Here is a 20,005-nt window from a genome sequence, read left to right as displayed (position 1 = left end):
AAGTCTTCCAATTTACTGATTTTTAAAGGGAAGGTAAAAACAGATTCTCCTGGAATATATCCTAAAAGTAAGTATCGATACAAATTTTTTTTTAACTCAGCACATAGGTCAAACAAATGACATCTGCTGGCTAGATGTAGATTAGACCTGTGACCTTTGGTATGAAGCAGAGGTTAGCAAACTACAGCATGTGGGCCAAAGCTGCCCCACTGCCTATTTTCACATGCCCATAATCTAAAGCTGGTTTTCACATTTTTTAAAGGGTTTCAAAAAATTAAGACTGTCTCATGACATGTAAATATATGCATGCCAAGTGCAGTGGCTTGCGCCTGTAATCCTAGCACTTGGGAGGCCAAGGCAGGTGGATTGCTTGAGCTCAGCCTGAACCAGAGGGAGACCTGTCTCTAAAAATAAAGACACTCTACTGAGGGTGACGAAGTGAGACTCTGTCTTAAAAAAATAAATAAATAAAAATAAACATAGAACAAACTAGCTGAATGTGGTGGTGCACATCTGTAGTCCCAGCTACTCAGAAGGCTGAAGCAAGAGGATAACCTGAGCCTAGAAGTGTAAGGTTGCTGTGAGCTACAACATCACAGCATTCTAGCCTGGGGCAACAGAGTGAGACTCTGTCCCCCCTCCCAAAAAAAAAAAAATATATATATATATTTATGTATACACACACATACACACATATATACATACAATTCAAATTTCAATGTCCACAAATAATGTTGCATTGGAACACAGCCATGCCTGCTCGTCTGTGCTCTGTCTACAGCTGCTTTTTTACAGAGCTATACACAATGGCAGTCCAATAACAACAAAACAATGACAGCTTTGTAATTGTGAACTTCAGAAGGGCTTAGGAAATGTGAGGGGGAAAAACCTGCTTGACTTATTCACTAGCAAAATCGAAAATTGACCATCAGGCCCTTTATATAGTTTGCTGACCCCTGGTAGAGAGGGTGAAGAACACAAATGGCTGAGCAAATGTGAGCAGAGGGCAAGGGAAGAGAGGGGACCGTATGAGGACAGGCTGGAGAGGGACAGGGAATGAGACCAGTTGACGGGAAAACCTGGAAAAAGAGTTTGAACTTGACTGGACTGATACCAGAGAATGATGGTAGGGATCAAATCAGATCCCTACCAATACTAAATCCCTAAAAATACTAAACTGGATTTGAGGACAAATAATTGGCCTATGGTTGCCAGTAAGCACTGGAAATAAGAAAATAAAGAGAACAGGGGATGATGAAGAGACTGATGTTCCCCCAATGAAAAACAGAAGATCTAGTTCTCTCAGAGTACAAGAAAGAAAACATAAGACATTCTGAAGAAAGAATAGACAGACTTTATGATCGCTTGTTAAGCAGACATATGGTACACAGAGATGCCACTGAACTGTACACTTAAAAATGTTAAATGATAAACTTGTTATGTACATTTTACCACAATAAAAAAAATGACAGAATATATTTTAGCTTTCAAAATTACATACAATTTCATAGACCTATGAGAAAGATCCAGCATGTTGTTGCAGTTAGAAGAATATAAGATTCAAAGCAAAAACAAAAATGGTTCAAAAAATGACTATAGCAAACCTGGGTCTGACATTTGATATGTGATCTTGGCTTGGGAAACTTTTTTTTTTTAAGTTTGGACCGTTAGGTTGGGCACTGTTTACTTTTTAAGTGCACCATTGAAACTTAAGATGAATCTAAGACATTCATGATGTATATTTTCATCTTAATCTAATCTAATCTAGTTTAATTTTGATTTCGAGACACAGCCTCACTCTGTTGCCCTGGGTAGAGTGCCATGGTATCATCATAACTCACAGAAACTTCAAACTCTTGGAAACCCTAACTTTTAATTGGTTTCCTCACCTGTGAAATGAGGATAATAAATACCTAAACAAACAAAAAGTAAACAAAATAAATTTAGGAGTAATACACCGTACGTGAATAAAAACACTAGTTATTTTTTATAGCATTCTGTTGTGCTATTTAGTAAAAATACAATAGAAACATTAAAAATATTTGGAAAACAACCTAACAGTGAGAAACAAACCACAAGAGGTTCCCAAAGTTTATTAACCAGTGCTCTGTTTTTCTGTATTCTATAAAAATTCAAAAAAAAAATCAGCAAAATTAATATCTCCTAGTTAACAGCTAACAAATTCATTTTTAAATGAAAAATCTTAAAAATTTATTGTGCATGCAAAAAATAAAAATGAGCTAAATCTCTGTAAACCTAGAAAAAATTCAGTCTTTAAATAACAACAGAAAACACTCAACAAGCATACTTACCATCCCCGAAGAACTTTAAAAGAAGATGGCATGAATGAAGTCAAATTACATATTTCTTTTGTAAAATCTATACATTCGCCTTGGAAACCTGATTTACTGAATGCTTTGAGCTATAAGAACAATAATAACACAACAATAATTAAACAGAGAACAACTGTTGGACGTCATTGCAAGCAAATAAAAACCTTTAATTTCACATATTTAAACATTCAACATTCAACAAAACATTAGATTTGTGTTTTATCCATTATCACTAAATTCATGTTAAGAATGACAACATTCTCCTTAAACTAGTTTTTTAAAAAACATCTTTCTAAGAATGAAATGTCACCATGTATTTACCATGTTCATCTATCTTTTGCACCAAATTATGGTCACAGAAGCTTAGAAAACAACTTTTCTAGTAAGAGTAAATGAGAATCTCTCCCCCACAAAAATGTGGTCCTTGTCCATTATATCAAACATTTATTAGGCCCTCTGGTGAGCACAGATATATAAAACAACAAGCAATTGAGTGCTAAACATGAAAGGGGTTCAGATTAGAATGGGGATAGATGGTAACGCCTGTTCTCTCCCCTTCCTGATCCACAGTTAATAAAGGAGAGAAGAGAGAATGTGCACATGCCCAGGAGAACGCCTGGCCAGCACCAGAGCAGATGGCAGAGAAGATGATAACGATGGGATTAGTGGAAGATTTATGGTGAGGGAAGAGAGATGTTTGTGTCAGGTATTTCAGCTTATAGGCTTCAGTTTTCTGATAAGAAGACCTTAAACGTATAGCTTACAATTGCATACAACTACATTTCTATTTTAGTCTTTTTTTGTCAAGAAAAATCCATGAAATCTCAACTATAATTCCCTTCAGACCAGAGATATAATAATCAGCAACTCTAGTGGCCTTGGATCTATAATAAGAAAGAAAAAAATTAATGAGCCCTATAAATATTTCACAATACACTGGAGACTTGACATAGCATGGCCCATAGGTCCACCCAGCTCTGACGGGCCTGCGCGGGGGCAGCGGATGCATCCTAATGAACACTCCCCAGCATCACCCTTTGCTCTGCTAATGCTGTCTTCCAGAAAAAGGAATCTCTGAGCAGCCAACATTGATTCACCTCCTTTGTCCTCCCAGGGGTCCTCTCTTGGAAGAGAGGCTGTATCATTACTGGCTGTATCATTCTGCTCTGACCTTACTTGTTCTGATATCAAAGATCACCCAAAAACAGGGACGTGAGGGAACCAATTCCCCCCAGACCAACTGTGGCTTGTACGACATCCTTCCAACTGTGATATCACGTGATATCTGGAGCATTAAAACAGCAAGTTTTTTTTTTTTTCATCAAACTGTTTAATATAGCCTTCATGGCATTTTCTTAGTTGTTGTATGAAGACATTTAGTAAGTTTCACCTGTACCCATTCTAAGATGCACCATAGGTGTGGCCTCACCAGTTACCCTCCCTGCACCCCAACCTTCCCCCTCCCCTCCCATCCCTTGGCCCTTTCCCCATATTCTTGTGCTATAGGTTGGGTTATAGCCTTCATATGAAAGCTATAAATTAGCTTCATAGTAGGGCTGAGTACATTGGATACTTTTTCTTCCATTCTTGAGATACTGTGCTAAGAAGAATATGTTCCAGCTCCATCCATGTAAACATGAAAGAGGTAAAGTCTCCATCTTTCTTTAAGGCTGCATAATATTCCATGGTGTACATGTACCACAATTTATTAATCCATTCGTGGGTCAATGGGCACTTGGGCTTCTTCCATGACTTAGCAATTATGAATTGGGCTGCAATAAACATTCTGGTACAGATGTCTTTGTTATATTGTGATTTTTGGTCTTCCGGGTATAAACCTAGTAAAGGAATTATAGGATTGAATGGCAGGTCTATTTTTATATCTCTAAGTATTCTCCAAACATCCTTCCAAAAGGAATGTCTTAGTGTGCATTCTCACCAGCAGTGTAGAAGTGTGCCCTTTCCTCCACATCCACGCCAACATCTCTGGTTTTGGGATTTTGTTATGTGGGCTAATCTTAGTGGAGTTAGGTGATATATCAAAATAGTTTTGATTTGCATTTCTCTGATGATTAAGGATGATGAGCATTTTTTCATGTGTCTGTAGGCTGTGCACCTGTCTTCTTTAGAGAAGTTTCTCCTCAAGTCCTTTGCCCAGCCGGAGATGGGATCACTTGTTCTTTTCTTGCTAATACATTTGAGTTCTCCGTGGATTCTGGTTATTAAACGTTTGTTGGAGGTATAACCTGCAAATATCTTCTCCCCTTCTGAGGGCTGTTTGCTTGCTTTACTTACTATGTTCTTGGCTGTGCAGAAGCTTTTTAGTTTGATCAGGTCCCAGTAGTGTATTTTTGATACTGCTTCAATTGCCTAGGGAGTCCTCCTCATAAAATATTCACCCAGGCCGATTCCTTCAAGAGTTTTCCCTGCACTTTCTTCTAGTATTTTTATAGTTTCATGTCTTAAGTTTAAATCTTTTATCCAGTGAGAGTCTATCTTAGTTAATGGTGAGAGGTGTGGGTCCAGTTTCAGTCTTCTACAGGTTGCCAGCCAGTTCACCCATCAAAAACAGCAAGTTTTGAGATAAGTTTCTGCAACTTTCTATCAGACTTTTCATAGATAGAGTCCATAACAAGAAAAAAGTCCAAAACAAGACAGACTTATGCTTTTTTTTTTTTTTTTTGGCCGGGGCTGGGTTTGAACCCACCACCTCCAGCATATGGGGTCAGCGCCCTACTCCTTTGAGCCACAGGCGCCACCCCAGACTTATGCTTTTTACATTTAAATATTTCAAAAACATGAAGCTAAAACATCAAATCATGTTTAACCTCCAAAAATGTAGAGAAATTTCTCCTGCATGCAAATATTATCTTAGTTCATATTAAAAATAAGAAAAGCCACATGAGAACAGAGAACATTACTGTCTTATTACTTTATTTTCAGCTTGTTGAACAAATTAATTTCATATTACTAAGTTTAAGATTTACACTTCAACATTTTACCATGAAACATCACATCCTAGACTACTGACAATGCAAGCTGAGCATATGCGCACATAGCGGCCACCTCTCTTTTTTTTTTTTTGAGACAGAGTCTCACTTTATTGCCCTCAGAAGAATGCCATGGTGTCACAGCTCACAACAACCTCCAACTCTTGGGCTTAAGCGATTCTCTTGCCTCAGCCTCCCTAGTAGTTGGGACTACAGGCACCCGCCACAACACCTGGCTATTTTTCAGTTGTAGTTGTCATTGCTGTTTGGCAGGCCCGGGCTGGATTCAAACCCACTAGCTCTGGTGTATATAGCTGGAGTCCTAGCTGCTGAGCTACAGGCACCGAGCCACACCTCTACTTTTTTTGTCTCAGTCTTTACACCCCCCAAAATTAATTAAAGTTCATTAATATACAGAGAAATAATCTTTCATTAAACATCCTTTTAATTTGATGGGTTAAAATATTCCCTGGCCAAACTTAAAAAATTGGGTTCAATGCTTATCAGAGTTTATTTTTAATCCAAAAAATGATATCATATATGGTTCACCCAATTAGACCATTCCTACCAAAGTAATACCTCATTTTGATCACCTTATAAATGCCTCAGAACAGGACAACTCTCATAATCATATTCTGAGCATCGTCCATACAGAAACCAAATCTGCATATAATTACAATAGAACCTCCATACTTGACCATCTCCCTACACTGACCTCAAGTTGACCTAATTTCCATAGATTGGATATGCACTACACGTATGTATCAGTACAGCAGACCTAGTTCCTTATGTTGAACACCTCTGTATGTTGACCACTTTGTTACAGTCCCCTGGGTGGTCAACTTAGAGAGGTTCTACTGTAATTAAATTGTGGTTTCTACTCTTGGTGAAATTAAGCCTTGCAGAAATTAAGTCCTGAGGAAAACCAGCTGGATAAATCGCTATGTGGGTTTCCTTTCCTGATCAACAGAAAATAAACACATACCTTAGACAGATGCTTAGAACCTAGACAAACAGATGAACAAGAGACAAGTTTTTTTCAAACTGCCCCCATCCCTCTGTGCCATGTGGGCACGCCCCAATCCCTCTCCGCTCCACACAGGGAAGTGTATGGAAGTAGGGGGGAAAAAAAGCACACGGCTGGTTTTCCATATATGTATATTATTGTATTTCTTCATTAGAACTACCCTTTGAGGAAGAAATTATTACCACTTTATGATGGAAGGTTTTGTAGAAATGCTTTTTTCTATGTAAAACTTGACTTGTGACATACGTGAATAATATGTGGCAATAGGTCTTTAATATGACAAACTAAAAATGCACACACTTAACTACTGACCAAACACAGAAGTTGTGCTCACTTAATTTATTCTATAAATTATTTTTAATGTAATTTTTTTTACTCTAATACTAAAATGATTTCCCTGAAGAAATTTTTTCCATGTCTAAATCAGCCTCTATCCAGCCCCTTGGACCGTCCTCATACAAACACACCGATTGTTAAAGAAAAGTCTTATTTCCATTCTTCTGTTACATTACACCTTTCTCATGTTGTGTTACGTACTTCTCACACAATTACATTTTCTATAATAATTTTATTTCCCTTATCAATCATAAAAGATTTCACTTGCTTAAATAACTCCTCCAAAGTACTTCTGTGGTGTGGGTCAGATAAAAATGATTTGAAATTAGTGCCACAAAGATGTAGTTTCTCTTTATTGCGCTTGAATCTTACTGATAGTTGCCTAAGACAGTGATTTTCCTATAAGCACAACTATTACAGAACCTGTGACTATTTTAAAATTCACTGAGTGAGGCTAACTTATCTAATATAAGAAACTATCCAGTTGCTTTTCTTGGCTAGACTCATGGATAAAATGGAACAGTGGCTCAATATTTAAAGAAATCCAGGCTTTTAATTATAAAAAAGATTCCATAAACACAGGTACATGGCTGAGTTAAAGGGGGTAACTCATTAGCACTGCTAGAGAATCATGCCTGACTACCACATGAGCTAAAAATTAAATTTACTTTCAAAAGATTCAACCTAGTCAGATTTCTGATATTCAGGACTTGCTAAGAGAGAGAGATGATGATAATGATGACACTAGGAGGATAATCCACATTCTCTTCAGTTTTTATTTTGTTTGAGGAAGCAATTTTAAAAATAAAATACCTCCTGCTAATAATGAAAATCTCCACAATGATCCTGTATATCCTGAGTTGGTGACTGGACTTAGTGACTGAACTTCAGCCTTAGGAGAAAAACAATCTTCTCTAGAAAAGGTGGTTTTCTACAAGCATCCCAAATAAGGCATGCCTCATCGTAACTTGCTTACCGAGCAATCAGCAACCATATTTTATTATTATAACTGTCATGATACATATGTATATTAATCTCATACACATATATTTTCTGGCTTTTCCTCTTTTAAGTTGAGTATCCCTTAAAACTCCCAGCATAAAAAAAAAATAATAATAATTCCTCTTTGATTTAAACTCTGAGATGTAATTTCTTCCTTATTCCTCAGACAGGGACAATAAGCACATAAGTATTCCATCTGAACACAGCATCCATGTTGCCACTCCATCATAACTATCTGTGAAGGAGAAAATGCTTCCTAGTAACTCTCTAGAACCAGTATGTCAGCCAAGACCGTTTATGTTTAGGTAAGTATAAATAAGAAAAATGCCCCCAAATTTGGTCCACTGAAAATAACAAGAGCTTTGACACTGGGTGAACAAAGAAGCCTTTGTTCATGTGTTAGTAAATATCCAGCTATCATATACCTGTCAAAAACATTTATTTCACAACGCAGTAACTGAGCCATACCCAGCAAAATGAAGTAGGGCTGATTTCACTGGGCGCTTTCTGCGGCTTGTTCTCTTTTCGAGTTGTACTGGAAATACTATCAAGAAAATCCTCCCAGCAATCTGCCCCAAACAAGGGAGTCCATAAAAAAAAAGGAACAGTGAGCAGGAGCAGGTAAGAAACAGTTTAAAAGAATGGGATTTTTTTATCTGTAATTAAAATCCCGAAAATGTACAGTTTGAAATTACTCCTGCTTAACTTTTAATCAACTCATGTTATTTTGATTCGTGATTCAAAGAATGCTTTAAAAACCCACAGTTGAGTGTTTTCAGAAACTCAAAATAAAGATCTGGCAGGAAGCATCTCTTAAGCACAACAACCAATTATATTCAGAAAGGAAATGTTCCCAACAGGCCTGAGGTAATCAGAAAATAGAATAATAAAACCTGAAAGCACTGTGAATGACAACATGGTTAAACCAGCTGGTATAAAATATATAAACATTGACATGAATAGGAAAAACATACACATTCAGAAAAAATGATGACACGTTACATAAAGGTACTGAGTGCTAACTATATAAAATCAATTACTATAGGGCGGCGCCTGTGGCTTAAGGAGTAAGGTGCCGGCCCCATGTACCAGAGGTGGTGGTTCAAACCTGGCCAGGGCCAAAAAAAAAAAAAAAAAAATCAACCACTATAATGGGCTTTTTGATAGCAATTTTTAAAAATTTGTTATTTAAATTGAAACAAAGAAAGCAAAGTCTCTTACCTCCCCCTTCCTTCTACAGTTGCACTGGTCATATCATTATATTCTTTGATGTAAAACCCCGAAAATGTGGTTTTGTCAACTGGAGCCAGATGCCAGAAATGTCTATATTTCTACTTCTAGTTATATGATATGGAACTTACGAAATTCTGAATCTTGACTTTCTTGTCTGTAAATACGATCAATAGTGACCTCGCAGAGTAATTTGAAGCCATGATTTCTAGGCCTCAATAGATATTAGGCAAACATCAGGCTCCAGATGTTTCAAATAATTAACACACTAGAAATGAAAATGTAGGGTTTCAACTTCACTAGCTCATTTTAAAAAACATCTGATGTAAGTAAGAGAAACACATGTACATAATAAACATGGCAAGACAGTGTTTTCTCCAAGATAGGTCTGCCCCTCTCAAGACAACTTAATTTGCTGGGCTGAATAAAAACATAATACTGAAGAAAGAGTGGGCAATAGGAAAGAAAGAAGGCAGAGATTCAAAATGACCCTAAAAAGGTCAGAGTTGCAGCTCTGTCAGCTGAAATGAAAGAAATGGAGACAAACCCAGGCCAAAACAATCACTAACAAAAATGGGTGCTCTTCTGCCCCCAGGTACCAAGTGCAATGTAAACTGCTCAGCCTTACAGACACAGAAAAGTTATCTGAGGGAAACAGATGGGTTTGAGAGAAGAAAAACTAACATTTTCAGCAAATAATTTAACAATTACAAGTTAAGAATATTTTTAAACATACCAAATGTGGAGGTTCATTTATCCCAAGTGGTTCCTGAAAAATATATTAAAACACGTTTTAATATGTAATCACATAATCTTAGTTGCCTATTTGAATGTGTTGAAAATATCCTTTGGGAAAAAAAAATTTAATTGGCCAATTTACTAGATTATTTGAACTGGCTATAACATCTTCATATAAGCTATTGAATTTTCTTATAAAAATTTTAGTATCTATAACTAATTCATTTTGAATGATACTGTAGCTGAAAGAAAATTGTGCCCCAATGTCCATTACAAAGATAAAGTGTGAATCTCTGGCCATTGTTTCACGGAGACTCTTACTGTGCTGTGATCTTGGTTATTATCCAAACTGGCCACATTCTTTCATCAACTTCATGACTTTGCACACAAGGAGATTATTCCTTCTTTGTGAAATGCCCTTACTGTCTGGAAAAATTGCTTTTATCCCTTAAGCTATCATTCAACACATCCTCTTCTGTGGAAAGGTCCCTAAATCCCCAGGCATTGATTGCTCTCTTCCTCTGCCCCCAACACAGCCTACACACTTAATTTTCTCACTCATGGTACTATAATTAACTGCCCCAACATCTAACTGCCCTGAGAGACCGATACCCATCAGGCCAGTCTTATTCATCTTTTATCTCCAGTGATCAACATAATGTCCAACATACCAGAGGCCCTAAATAAACTCTGTTGAATAAGTGAACTGATCAAATCATGGAGTCATCTCATTCATGTGTTAGTATCCACTAGTCCCCTACGCAGTCTATAGAAATTCATGTGCTGTTTTATTCTCTACGTACACACACATAATGAAAAAATTGCACTCTAAAAAAGTGTGAAAAGATACCCAATTATAGCTCGATAGGAGGAATAAGAAATGACAAATATTTACAATGATGGGTATGCTAATTACCCCGATCTGATTACTATCCATTATGTGTATCAAAACATCACTATGTACCCCATGAATATATATAATTATTACTGTCAATTAAAAAAAATTGTCATGGTGGGCAGCGCCTGTGGCTCAAAGGGGTAGGGTGCTGGCCCCATATGCTGGAGGTGGTAGGTTCAAACCCAGCCCCAGCCAGAAACTGCAAAAAAAAAAAAAAAAAAAATTGTCATGGTAAATGGTAAAAAAAAAAAAAAAAGCTGTTTTTTTATACTTGGAATAAGTTCCAATGTTCCTCACCACAGTAGAACAGCTGTAATTAACAATATTTTATGGTTTCAAATGGGTAAGAGGGGGACATTGAATGTTCCCAGCACAATGAAATAACAAATATTTACAATGATGGGTATGCTAATTACCTGATCCTATCCATTATGGGTATCAAAACATCACTATGTACCCCATGAATATGTACAATTACTACTTGTCAATTAAAAAAATTGCTGAGGTAAATGGTAAAAAAAAAAAAAAAGGTGCTCCTCACTTGTTCAGTTACATATTATTACAGGCCACTGGCACTGGTCATCTTCACATTCCACTCACCAGTTGGACAGGTCGTATGGACATGATTATATTATTTGATCCTCCCCAGTCAAAAAAGCATTTGTATGTCCCTTTCTCTAAAATGTATTGTTCTCCACAGAAGAACTTCTGCTGGTAGGCTACCCATCTAGTGGGGGAGAAAGAGAAAAGAACAGAGGTGATGTACAATGAAGCAAACAACAATTTTAATCACCAAAAAATCTCTCAAGATTCTTAGATTAGGGGACAACTTACACTCCACTTTTAACATGAATGGATCTTGTTTCACTGCCAAAGCCAATTTCTTCCAAGTCAGAAATTTCCTGATTTGTAATGTCAATAAACTTCCCACTTTCTAGGTCAGACTCAAACAATGTGATAGAAGATTCTATAAAATTCTAAAAAAAGGAAGAGAGGAAAGTTTAGGAAAACACGCATTTTGTTTTAGGGACTGCTATTATCTTAGCACAAGTTCACATACTTGTGGGATTATTTTCACTCAAATAATTCCAGAAAGAATTTTAAATGGCAGAGGAAACAGTTTTATAGTCACCACTCCCATGTAGTTTAAAGGAAAAAATATGCCTGAATTAAATCAGGAAGATGAAACATTTTTATATAAATGGAAATTAGCCAAATATTGGTAAACTATTGAGCATTATAGGCTATTATACTCACAACACTAATTGTTACAGAAACTAATCTCATGTGTGCCGAAGGAACAGAAACTATATAAAACAAAGTGAATACTCAATGTTCTGTGGACAATGTGGAAGAAGATTCTATGAGCTTAAATGTCACAAACAAACAAAAAAAAAAAAAACAGATACAATCTGCTCACCAAAAAAACTGTTTACTAAAAAAACAAAATAGGATAGGAAATTAAAAATAATTTTATAGGGTGGTGTCTGTGGCTCAAGGAGTAGGGTGCCGGCCCCATATACCAAAGGTGGTGGGTTCAAACCCAGCCCTGGCCAAAAACCACAAAAAAAAAAAAAAAAGGGCGGCACTCGTGGCTCAAGGAGTAGGGCACTGGCCCCATATACCTCAGGTGGTGGGTTCAAACCCGGCTCTGGACAAAAACTGCAGAAAAAAAAAAAAATTTATAGTGGGTCAACATTTTTAACAAAAATATCTTAGAAAAATGCTGCTAAGACCCAAATAGATAAATTAGCAAAAGGCACAGACAGTTCAGAAAAGAAAATAATAACAAAAATAATAATAAAAACAAAAATGCAAATATCTAATTTCACTAGGAAATTAAATTCAAATGAAAACAATTAGATAAAATTTGCGCTTTTTAAAATTCAATTAAGAAGATAAATTTTTATAATGTTTTTTCCTAAAGGAAATACATGGTTTGTAATTTATATGCAAGGATACATTGGTCAGAATAGTGAAAAACTATAAACAACACAAATGTCCAAAAGATTATTTGATAGCCACTAAATATAATTGAGTATTTAACAACCCAATAATTAAATATGTTCAACACATTTACTACCAATCAGAGCTTTATGCGCATTCCTTTCAAAATTGCTACCACACAAGATTATACCACTATCAATCCTACTGGTTTTGGTTGTTTTTTGGTTTTGTTTTTGTTTTGAGACAGAGTCTCACTCTGTTGCCTTGGCTAGAAAGCAATGGTGTCACCACAGCTCACCATAGCCTCAGACTACCGGGCCCAAGAGATTCTCCTGCCTCAGCCAGCTAAGTAGCTGGGTCTACAGGTGCACTCCACCACAACTGGCCAATTCATCTATTTTTGGAAGGGGCTCTTTCTCTGCCTCATTTCCCAAACTCTGACCCTTAAGTGATCCTCCCATGTGGATCTCCCAGAGTGCTAGGATTACAGACATGAACCACCTCGTCCTATCAATCCTATTTTACAGCGAAGGAAATCGAGCAATTTGCCAGAGGTCACATAACTAGTGAGGGGCAAAGACTCAATTCAAGTCCAAGGCTATCTATTTATCTACTCTAAGCTTTTAATCACTGTCAGATATAACGCGAGGATGAAAGAACAGAACAAAAATTCAAACTTGTAAGATTAGAAAGATGTAAAAAAAATGTTTATCCACAAAAATAAGATTAAGAAATTTTTAAAAATCAAAAGTGGCTATTTGGGGGTACAGGAAAGTTAAACAATTTTACCCTACATATTTTTCTAATTTATATCATGTATATTAAAATGATAGAATATAGAATACATTTTTTTCAAAAACCTCTCCCCCCACTTCACTGTTCATAAATCAAATCTTAGACCAATAGGAAATATTAACAGCTATACATTATAATTATACATTATAATCTCAGTATATGAGACTTCTAGGTAAACACATCTTATATGAATAAGCGAAATAGAATCCAAAAAAAGAACGGCATCTATAAGGAGAGAGAGAAATGTGTTTTAAAAAATTCTCTTGCATATACGACTTGTCACTTTTCATAAACTTTAAGATTGCTGACATAGTTGGGTCAAATTTCACTTGAAACTTTAAGGATAAAAGGTAACGTCTTTTTTACCCGAGATTTTTATTATAAAATACTTTCTAACCGTAACTGTGTTCTGAATGCCTTCTTGAAAATAAACCTTTGGAACCTAACTATACTTGCCCCCTTCCTTACTTTCACATGGTCCTTAAAAACTGTGAGCTCACAGATTTATGCTTGATCATTATCACCATCCACCCTTTTTATTAAGATAACACTTTGTTTTCATAACCCTTTCACATTTGTTTTTATTTTTTTTAATTTCAGATGAATATGATGGTACAAATGTTTAGATTATATTGTTTTCATTGCTAAGGTAAAGTTCAAATTGTAGTTGAGCCCTTTTTTGAGCTCTCCTAATTTCTGATTTTACACACACACACATACAATATGCCATTTTCCAGATGAGGAAATTGGGGTGTTAATAGCCTTGAGATCCCCCAAACCAGCTTCCCGATTGGTCTATGATTTACAACATGGGGGCCACCATCAACAAACTTGATTATATATATTGACAACATAAGCCTCTACCAGCCTGGGAACCTGAACATGCCTCTCGGTTTCTTGCAATCTATAAGTATATTAACAAGCTCAAGGTCACTGTGAGGATATGATGTGATGAGGATGCCTCACGGGAGCACAGTTTGGGTCCTGGTCAGGACCAGTATCAATCACCAACAAAGTCAGACCCAGCCATAAAGGGAAGGCCCCTCAACAGCTCTCAATTACAGGGACCTCGCCTCTTCCACTCTGGTGATTCTCAAATGAACTGTCTCCGCTTCTGTGTCCTTGGCATCTACTTGTTCCTACTTCCTGCTAGATTTGTGAGAATGTAAGAGCAGGGATAAGGCGACATATGTCATCATCACTGTTGTATGCTGGAGTAAAACAGGACATGGATGGAGCAATATAAATACAGATAGAGGCCCGTGTGCTGTGTGTACCCCATCATTTAACTTAGGTTACACTGAGATGTACCTTCCTTGAGCAGTGATTGGCATAAATCACATTGTGTGGGTTGTCAGGGAGAAGCGCACTGAGGACGCTGAGCTGACAAACAGGCTGGAGGTCCGGGCCACCGGCAACAAGGCAGCTGGAGAGAAGCAGAGCAGGACGGGCCTGTTGGCACTGGGCCCGCTGCCAAAAGACAGGTGCAGGCAGCATATGGGTTCACGAGTAAATTTACTCACGTGGCTGGAGTTTGTGTTCTTCCTACACTGTCTAGCATAGGGAGGGACCTGGCCAAGGGTCATGGATTCTCCAAAGTGGCATCACCCTGCTCTTTCCATCTTCCATGTTGGTTTAGTCATGGCTCTTCAGCCTTTTGGCTTTTGCCTTCCATCTTTTTCCATATACCTCTACCCTTCTGAGCCATGCTCCTGGTTTTGTCCCTCTCTGTATTTTTCTCTCAAGCCTACATATATACCATAGCTAATCTAGTTAATTAGTTGCCCTCAATATGGTGTCCCTGCTGGGCAGAGCTCTCACTCTAAGCCAACTGCTGTGCTCAGGGTCACAGGCCAGCTCTGGGTCTAATTGCCCAGGAATAAAAACTCCCGGGGTCACAGGTACAATGCATGGGGAAAAAATATGCAAAAAAAAAAAAAAATCACAAAACAAAAAACTTCTAACTACCTCTCTGAGGAAGTAACCAGAATAGGTACTCAAGTCATGTCAAGAGGAAGCCCTATGAGGTTACCAGGTTACTATCATCCCTACTTTTCTAGGCATATTTAAGTAACTTTGAAAGTCACACAGAGTAAAAAGTGGAGCACTTCTGCCTGAGAAGAATGAACAATGCTGGAACAATCTGATAAACGGTATTGCATTTTATATTCTAAAGCACTTGGACAGGTTAGTAGAGTCTCAGATATAATACTCCCTACTTTAGAGAAAACTAATAAGCAATTGGTTTATGCCCAAAGATAATTTTTAAGGATCAGTAATTTGAATACTTTTCAGTGCCATAACAGCACTCTACTAAGTTTTTGCATCATAGTCCCCAGTGGGTATAGTGATATGAGACACCACTGGAGACCCGATATATCCATTAACTTAGGAGAAATAATGGCCTCCACTGTATACTGCCTGGTTTTGGAGGTCTGAAAAGAATCCTACAGTCTGAAAGTCATAACAAAAGCAAACCTAAAAGTTAAGCTCCTATAAAACTGAGGGCAAAATGAGCACACTAGGAAGGCTCTACACAGGAAGCCAAGGAATAAAAATTCCTTAATCCTTGGAGCCTAAGTATGGTACATTCCTTTTGGTCCTCTCCTTAAAAAATAATAATAATAATAAACTCCAAGTCTGTGTATCTGAGTGACTCATTTGGAATTAGGAACACATTTCTGGTTGTCCTCTCCAAAGCACTCCAGGACACAGATCACGTTATCCCTAAGGAACATGTCCGGTATTTGACCTGAGGAGATCCATGGCGTTCTGGACACTGGAGCCAGGATATTTGCAACTTTCATCATATTCTGCAGCTCTTTTCTCTATCCTCCTACTTATTTTATGTTGTTTCCATGGCGATCTTAAATGTAGTACTTCATTTTTTCCCAGGTGGGAGACATCTGAGAGTCTGGGGAAACGATATCTCCCATCAGCTGTGCCAATTAACTCATGCAGGGCTGCCACCATCACATGAGCTTTAAGAACTCCTTCCCAATTACACGCCATGTCTGGGCAGATGGAATTTTTCTAAGTATAACTTGATAAGCAAGTTTGTAAAGCATTTTCAGAATACATACATATATTTTATATTTCCTAAATATGTATAGCTTTTTTAGCATATTTCACCTGAAAATATGTCAGTGAACAGAAATTTAAATTTAAATGATAAAGTGTCTGAAAAAACAAGCACTTATTTGTTATGTGTGTACACTGGTCTATAATGTGATCCTGTATTTATAGCTATAAACAGAATGCTCATATGCCTTCAACTGATTAAAATCCAGTTTTCCACTGTTAAGGTACTTTTTAGTCTAAGCATTTTGCAGCAATGGAAAATGGTTATTATGACGTGAGAGTAAGGCAGACTTGCCCTGAAATCACAGCTTCACGCTTGAGCACAGTACCTAACCTCTTAGATCTTCACAGTCTTTGGGAAGGTCACTGCAAATACACATGTAAAGCCAACAGTAAGCACCTTCCAAATGTCAGTATTATTATAATAAGAACTATGATAAATCATTAACTACAAACTAACAACCAATATTTTAATTTTTTAAAAATCTAAAGAGAATAGAAGATTTTCTTTGGAAGGCATTTTTACTTATATCTAACAAAATTGTACCACTTTTGTCATGCCAAAACTTTTGTGTGTAGCAGTAATTAACATGCCAATTTTTCTACTGTATATTAGCAACCCTGGCTATATTCTATATCAAATATCTCCTAATTATTTAGCTATGTAGTAACAATATTTACAACTTTTCACATTTTCTTCTACTGGGAGATTCCAACCAGGGACTTGGAGTTTTGTGTTTTGTTTACTTGTTTTTAGTCACAATCATCTTTGGGAGATACCATCACACACTGGTTGCTAAACCTTTCTAGCATCAGCCATGCCCCCACACAAGTCTATTTTTAAAATATGAGAAAATGTTTAAGTTAATGAGTACTAGGGAGGACAATACTTTTGAATCATGACCCGAGGTTTCCTCAATGAATGTGGCCAAAATGACCTAAAAAATAAAGAAGTCTCTTATTTTGTCTTGTTTTTCTTGTTTAGTGGTCAAGTAAGACATGGCTAAGTAAAGAAAATCTGCAGCCTTGTGTAGCAGGATTATGGACTAAACATTTCAAAAGTTATTTATACATTGCTCATCAATCCCAGTGCCTAATTTTCTGTGGGCTAACTCACTTGATATAGGTGCCAAAAAGACCTTTCTAAACCATTAATGTAATCATACTCAGGGGCCCCCCCAAATCCATCAACAGTTCCAAATCTCCTTAACGTGGCACAGTGCCCTTTATTATCTGGCTCTGGACCCATCTTCTCAAAGTTCTCCCCAACCTTCCAACTTAACCATACTACCCCAATCACACCACAGTTTTATCTATAGGCGGCTTTCTCAACCTTAGCACTCTTAGCATTTTGAACTGTTTTCTTTGTTCTTGGATGCTGTTCTTCACCTTGTAGAAGAATCCTTTGCCTCCACTGGCCAGAAGTCAGTAGCACAGCACCCCCCAGACTTGAGGATCCAAAATGTCTCCAGATACTGACAAATGCCCCCTATGGGTAAAACCATGCCCAGCTGAGAATCAATGGGTTAGAGCCCTACTTCACACCTTAACATGTGTTAATTTCTTGCCAAACAGAGCCTAATTTTTTCCTTCACCCTGTGCTTGGAATTTTCCACTTGGGTTAACCCTTTCTTGAACGTGATATTTATATGAAACTGTCATCTTTTCCGCAAAGCCCTCTCTACTCTAAGTGGGAGTAAATAGCCAATTGACCTTTCTCTGGATACCTGAGTGCTCTATACTTAATCCAATCATAGTCAAATGATACCAAACGTTCATATAAGTACTATTTTCCCTACCAGACTGCCTGCTCTGTGACTGTTGGGACTAAGCCTCTGGCCAGTACATCTCCTGACCTACCACAATACACCTAACAAAACAAGTACTAAAAAATGACAATGGATGAAAAGTAAAAATAAATATTCTCTAATACAGCAGCTAAACAAGGAAAAACAAAAACAAAAAACAATGCCAGGCAAGTCTTATAGGCACTTCAGGTTAATGTTCTTGGGTGTTAGAAACATTTTATAGCCTCATAAACTATCAATTTTCATGAACAGGTAAAACAGGGAGAAAATCAAGAAAAAGAAAAGAACTCACAGCTTGTAAGTACCGGAAAGACAAGATGGGGCCACTTAATGCCCCACAAGCGTTACTATCTTCAAAGTCTCCTTCTTCAAGCAGGAATTGCTGACCTTTAAAATGTTCTTTTTCATAGGCAACCCACCTAGAAATACAGAGGACACCCAACTGAGCCATTTATAAAACTTAAGCAAGGAAGGAAAAGAGAGAAAATAGTGATACAGCTCTTAGTGTCTCTTCTCCATAGTCTAAAAAGCAACACTTATGTTTTGCTACCATTTACAAACATAGACAATTGATGTATGCTTTGTGTATCATAAGTTTTTATAGTTTAAAGGGTTGCCCAATAAAAGGTTAATTGCTGAAGTGAAATAGAGCAATGTTTATCAAATGTTCGTGGTGTGACTTGCAACTATAGCTCAATGTGCTTACAGGATGGTTTTCCAAGTACAAATAACAGAAAGCATACGTAGCCAATGACAATGGTTACAAAGCCACACTGAGATCCAAAGATAGACAGTTTTATTTTACTGATTAAGCCCTTCTGGAGCCAGATAATGACTTTTATATTAAATATTTATTCAGTATTTAAACTAAGGGAACCTCTCACCAGGCTTCAGATCAGCAAAACAGAACTGGGCAATGCTGTAAACACTTACGGGTAGGAAATGTAGTCCCACCACCTTGACTTCTAACCTAAAAATTACAGTTGTTAAGCTCTTCGATGAAACTTATTTTTGTACGGAGCAGTCCATAGTATGTAATGCAATGTGGGCAAAGATCGTTCATAAAATAAGGCAACATGCTTAAATCTGCCTTTAGCTGCACTGCATAGTTAGGGAAGGCCCCCTCCAATTGGGCAAAGTCCAAGGATGAGTATTCTGAGATCCAGGGTTGGAGACTGGAATCCAGGAGCTCCACGAAATAAAGCCTATGAGGACTGCCTACTACTGTTTTTTCTACAACAGTTGTAAAAACATAAAAATCATTCTAAAAAAAATTATTTTTATAATGACACAAAGTAACAGCTAGCCATTCAATAATCATTAATCCCTCCTTGGTTCCATGTGTATTTATGACGGGGGTGGGGGACCTACAAAAGTTGAAATAAATCTATAAACCCATTTATACATCTTAGCATATAATAATGTAAAGAAACATTAATACGTTTCAAAAAACAACTTTCAAATACTAAGCTTTCTTTTGTATAAATATGGCTACTCAAAATGTGCTTCTAATTATACCCAAAGGAGAAAAAGAACAAAAGGTATGGAAGATCTTACTGCTAGGGGCAGATTATGATAAGCATATCTATTCCATAAGGACAGTTCAAAAACCTGCCCAGTTTTTATTGATATATTAATTTTTGATTAAGATTCAGTTTATATATTCATCTGTGATATTTTAAAATAGTTATTATTTGAGAAAAATCAAGAAACATCAACTTCACTTTCCTCAGATTCCCTGAGCTGAGACAGGAAGGAGGAAGAGTCCATGCTACCTAAAGATAAAATTAAACAGCTAACCTAAAACATGGTAGAAATGG

General features: G+C 37.1%; 1 protein-coding gene across 1 annotated transcript in view; it reads right to left on the bottom strand.

Moving 5' to 3' along the window:
• Positions 1-20,005, bottom strand: part of CRYBG3 (crystallin beta-gamma domain containing 3) — a 106,211-nt gene that overhangs the window by 24,140 nt on the left and 62,066 nt on the right. Inside the window, exons 12-16 of the mRNA XM_053565001.1 lie at positions 18,478-18,604; positions 11,389-11,531; positions 11,155-11,281; positions 9,655-9,687; positions 2,313-2,422 (exon numbers count right to left, since the gene is read on the bottom strand). Of these exons, the coding sequence (XP_053420976.1) occupies positions 2,313-2,422; positions 9,655-9,687; positions 11,155-11,281; positions 11,389-11,531; positions 18,478-18,604 (540 nt within the window). The remainder of the gene's footprint in view (positions 1-2,312; positions 2,423-9,654; positions 9,688-11,154; positions 11,282-11,388; positions 11,532-18,477; positions 18,605-20,005) is intronic.

Source organism: Nycticebus coucang, chromosome 16 (genome assembly GCF_027406575.1).
Source record: "Nycticebus coucang isolate mNycCou1 chromosome 16, mNycCou1.pri, whole genome shotgun sequence".
Lineage (NCBI taxonomy): Eukaryota > Metazoa > Chordata > Mammalia > Primates > Lorisidae > Nycticebus > Nycticebus coucang.
The sequence above is the reverse complement of the archived record's forward strand: the minus strand, read 5'-3'. Positions and strand labels throughout refer to the sequence as shown.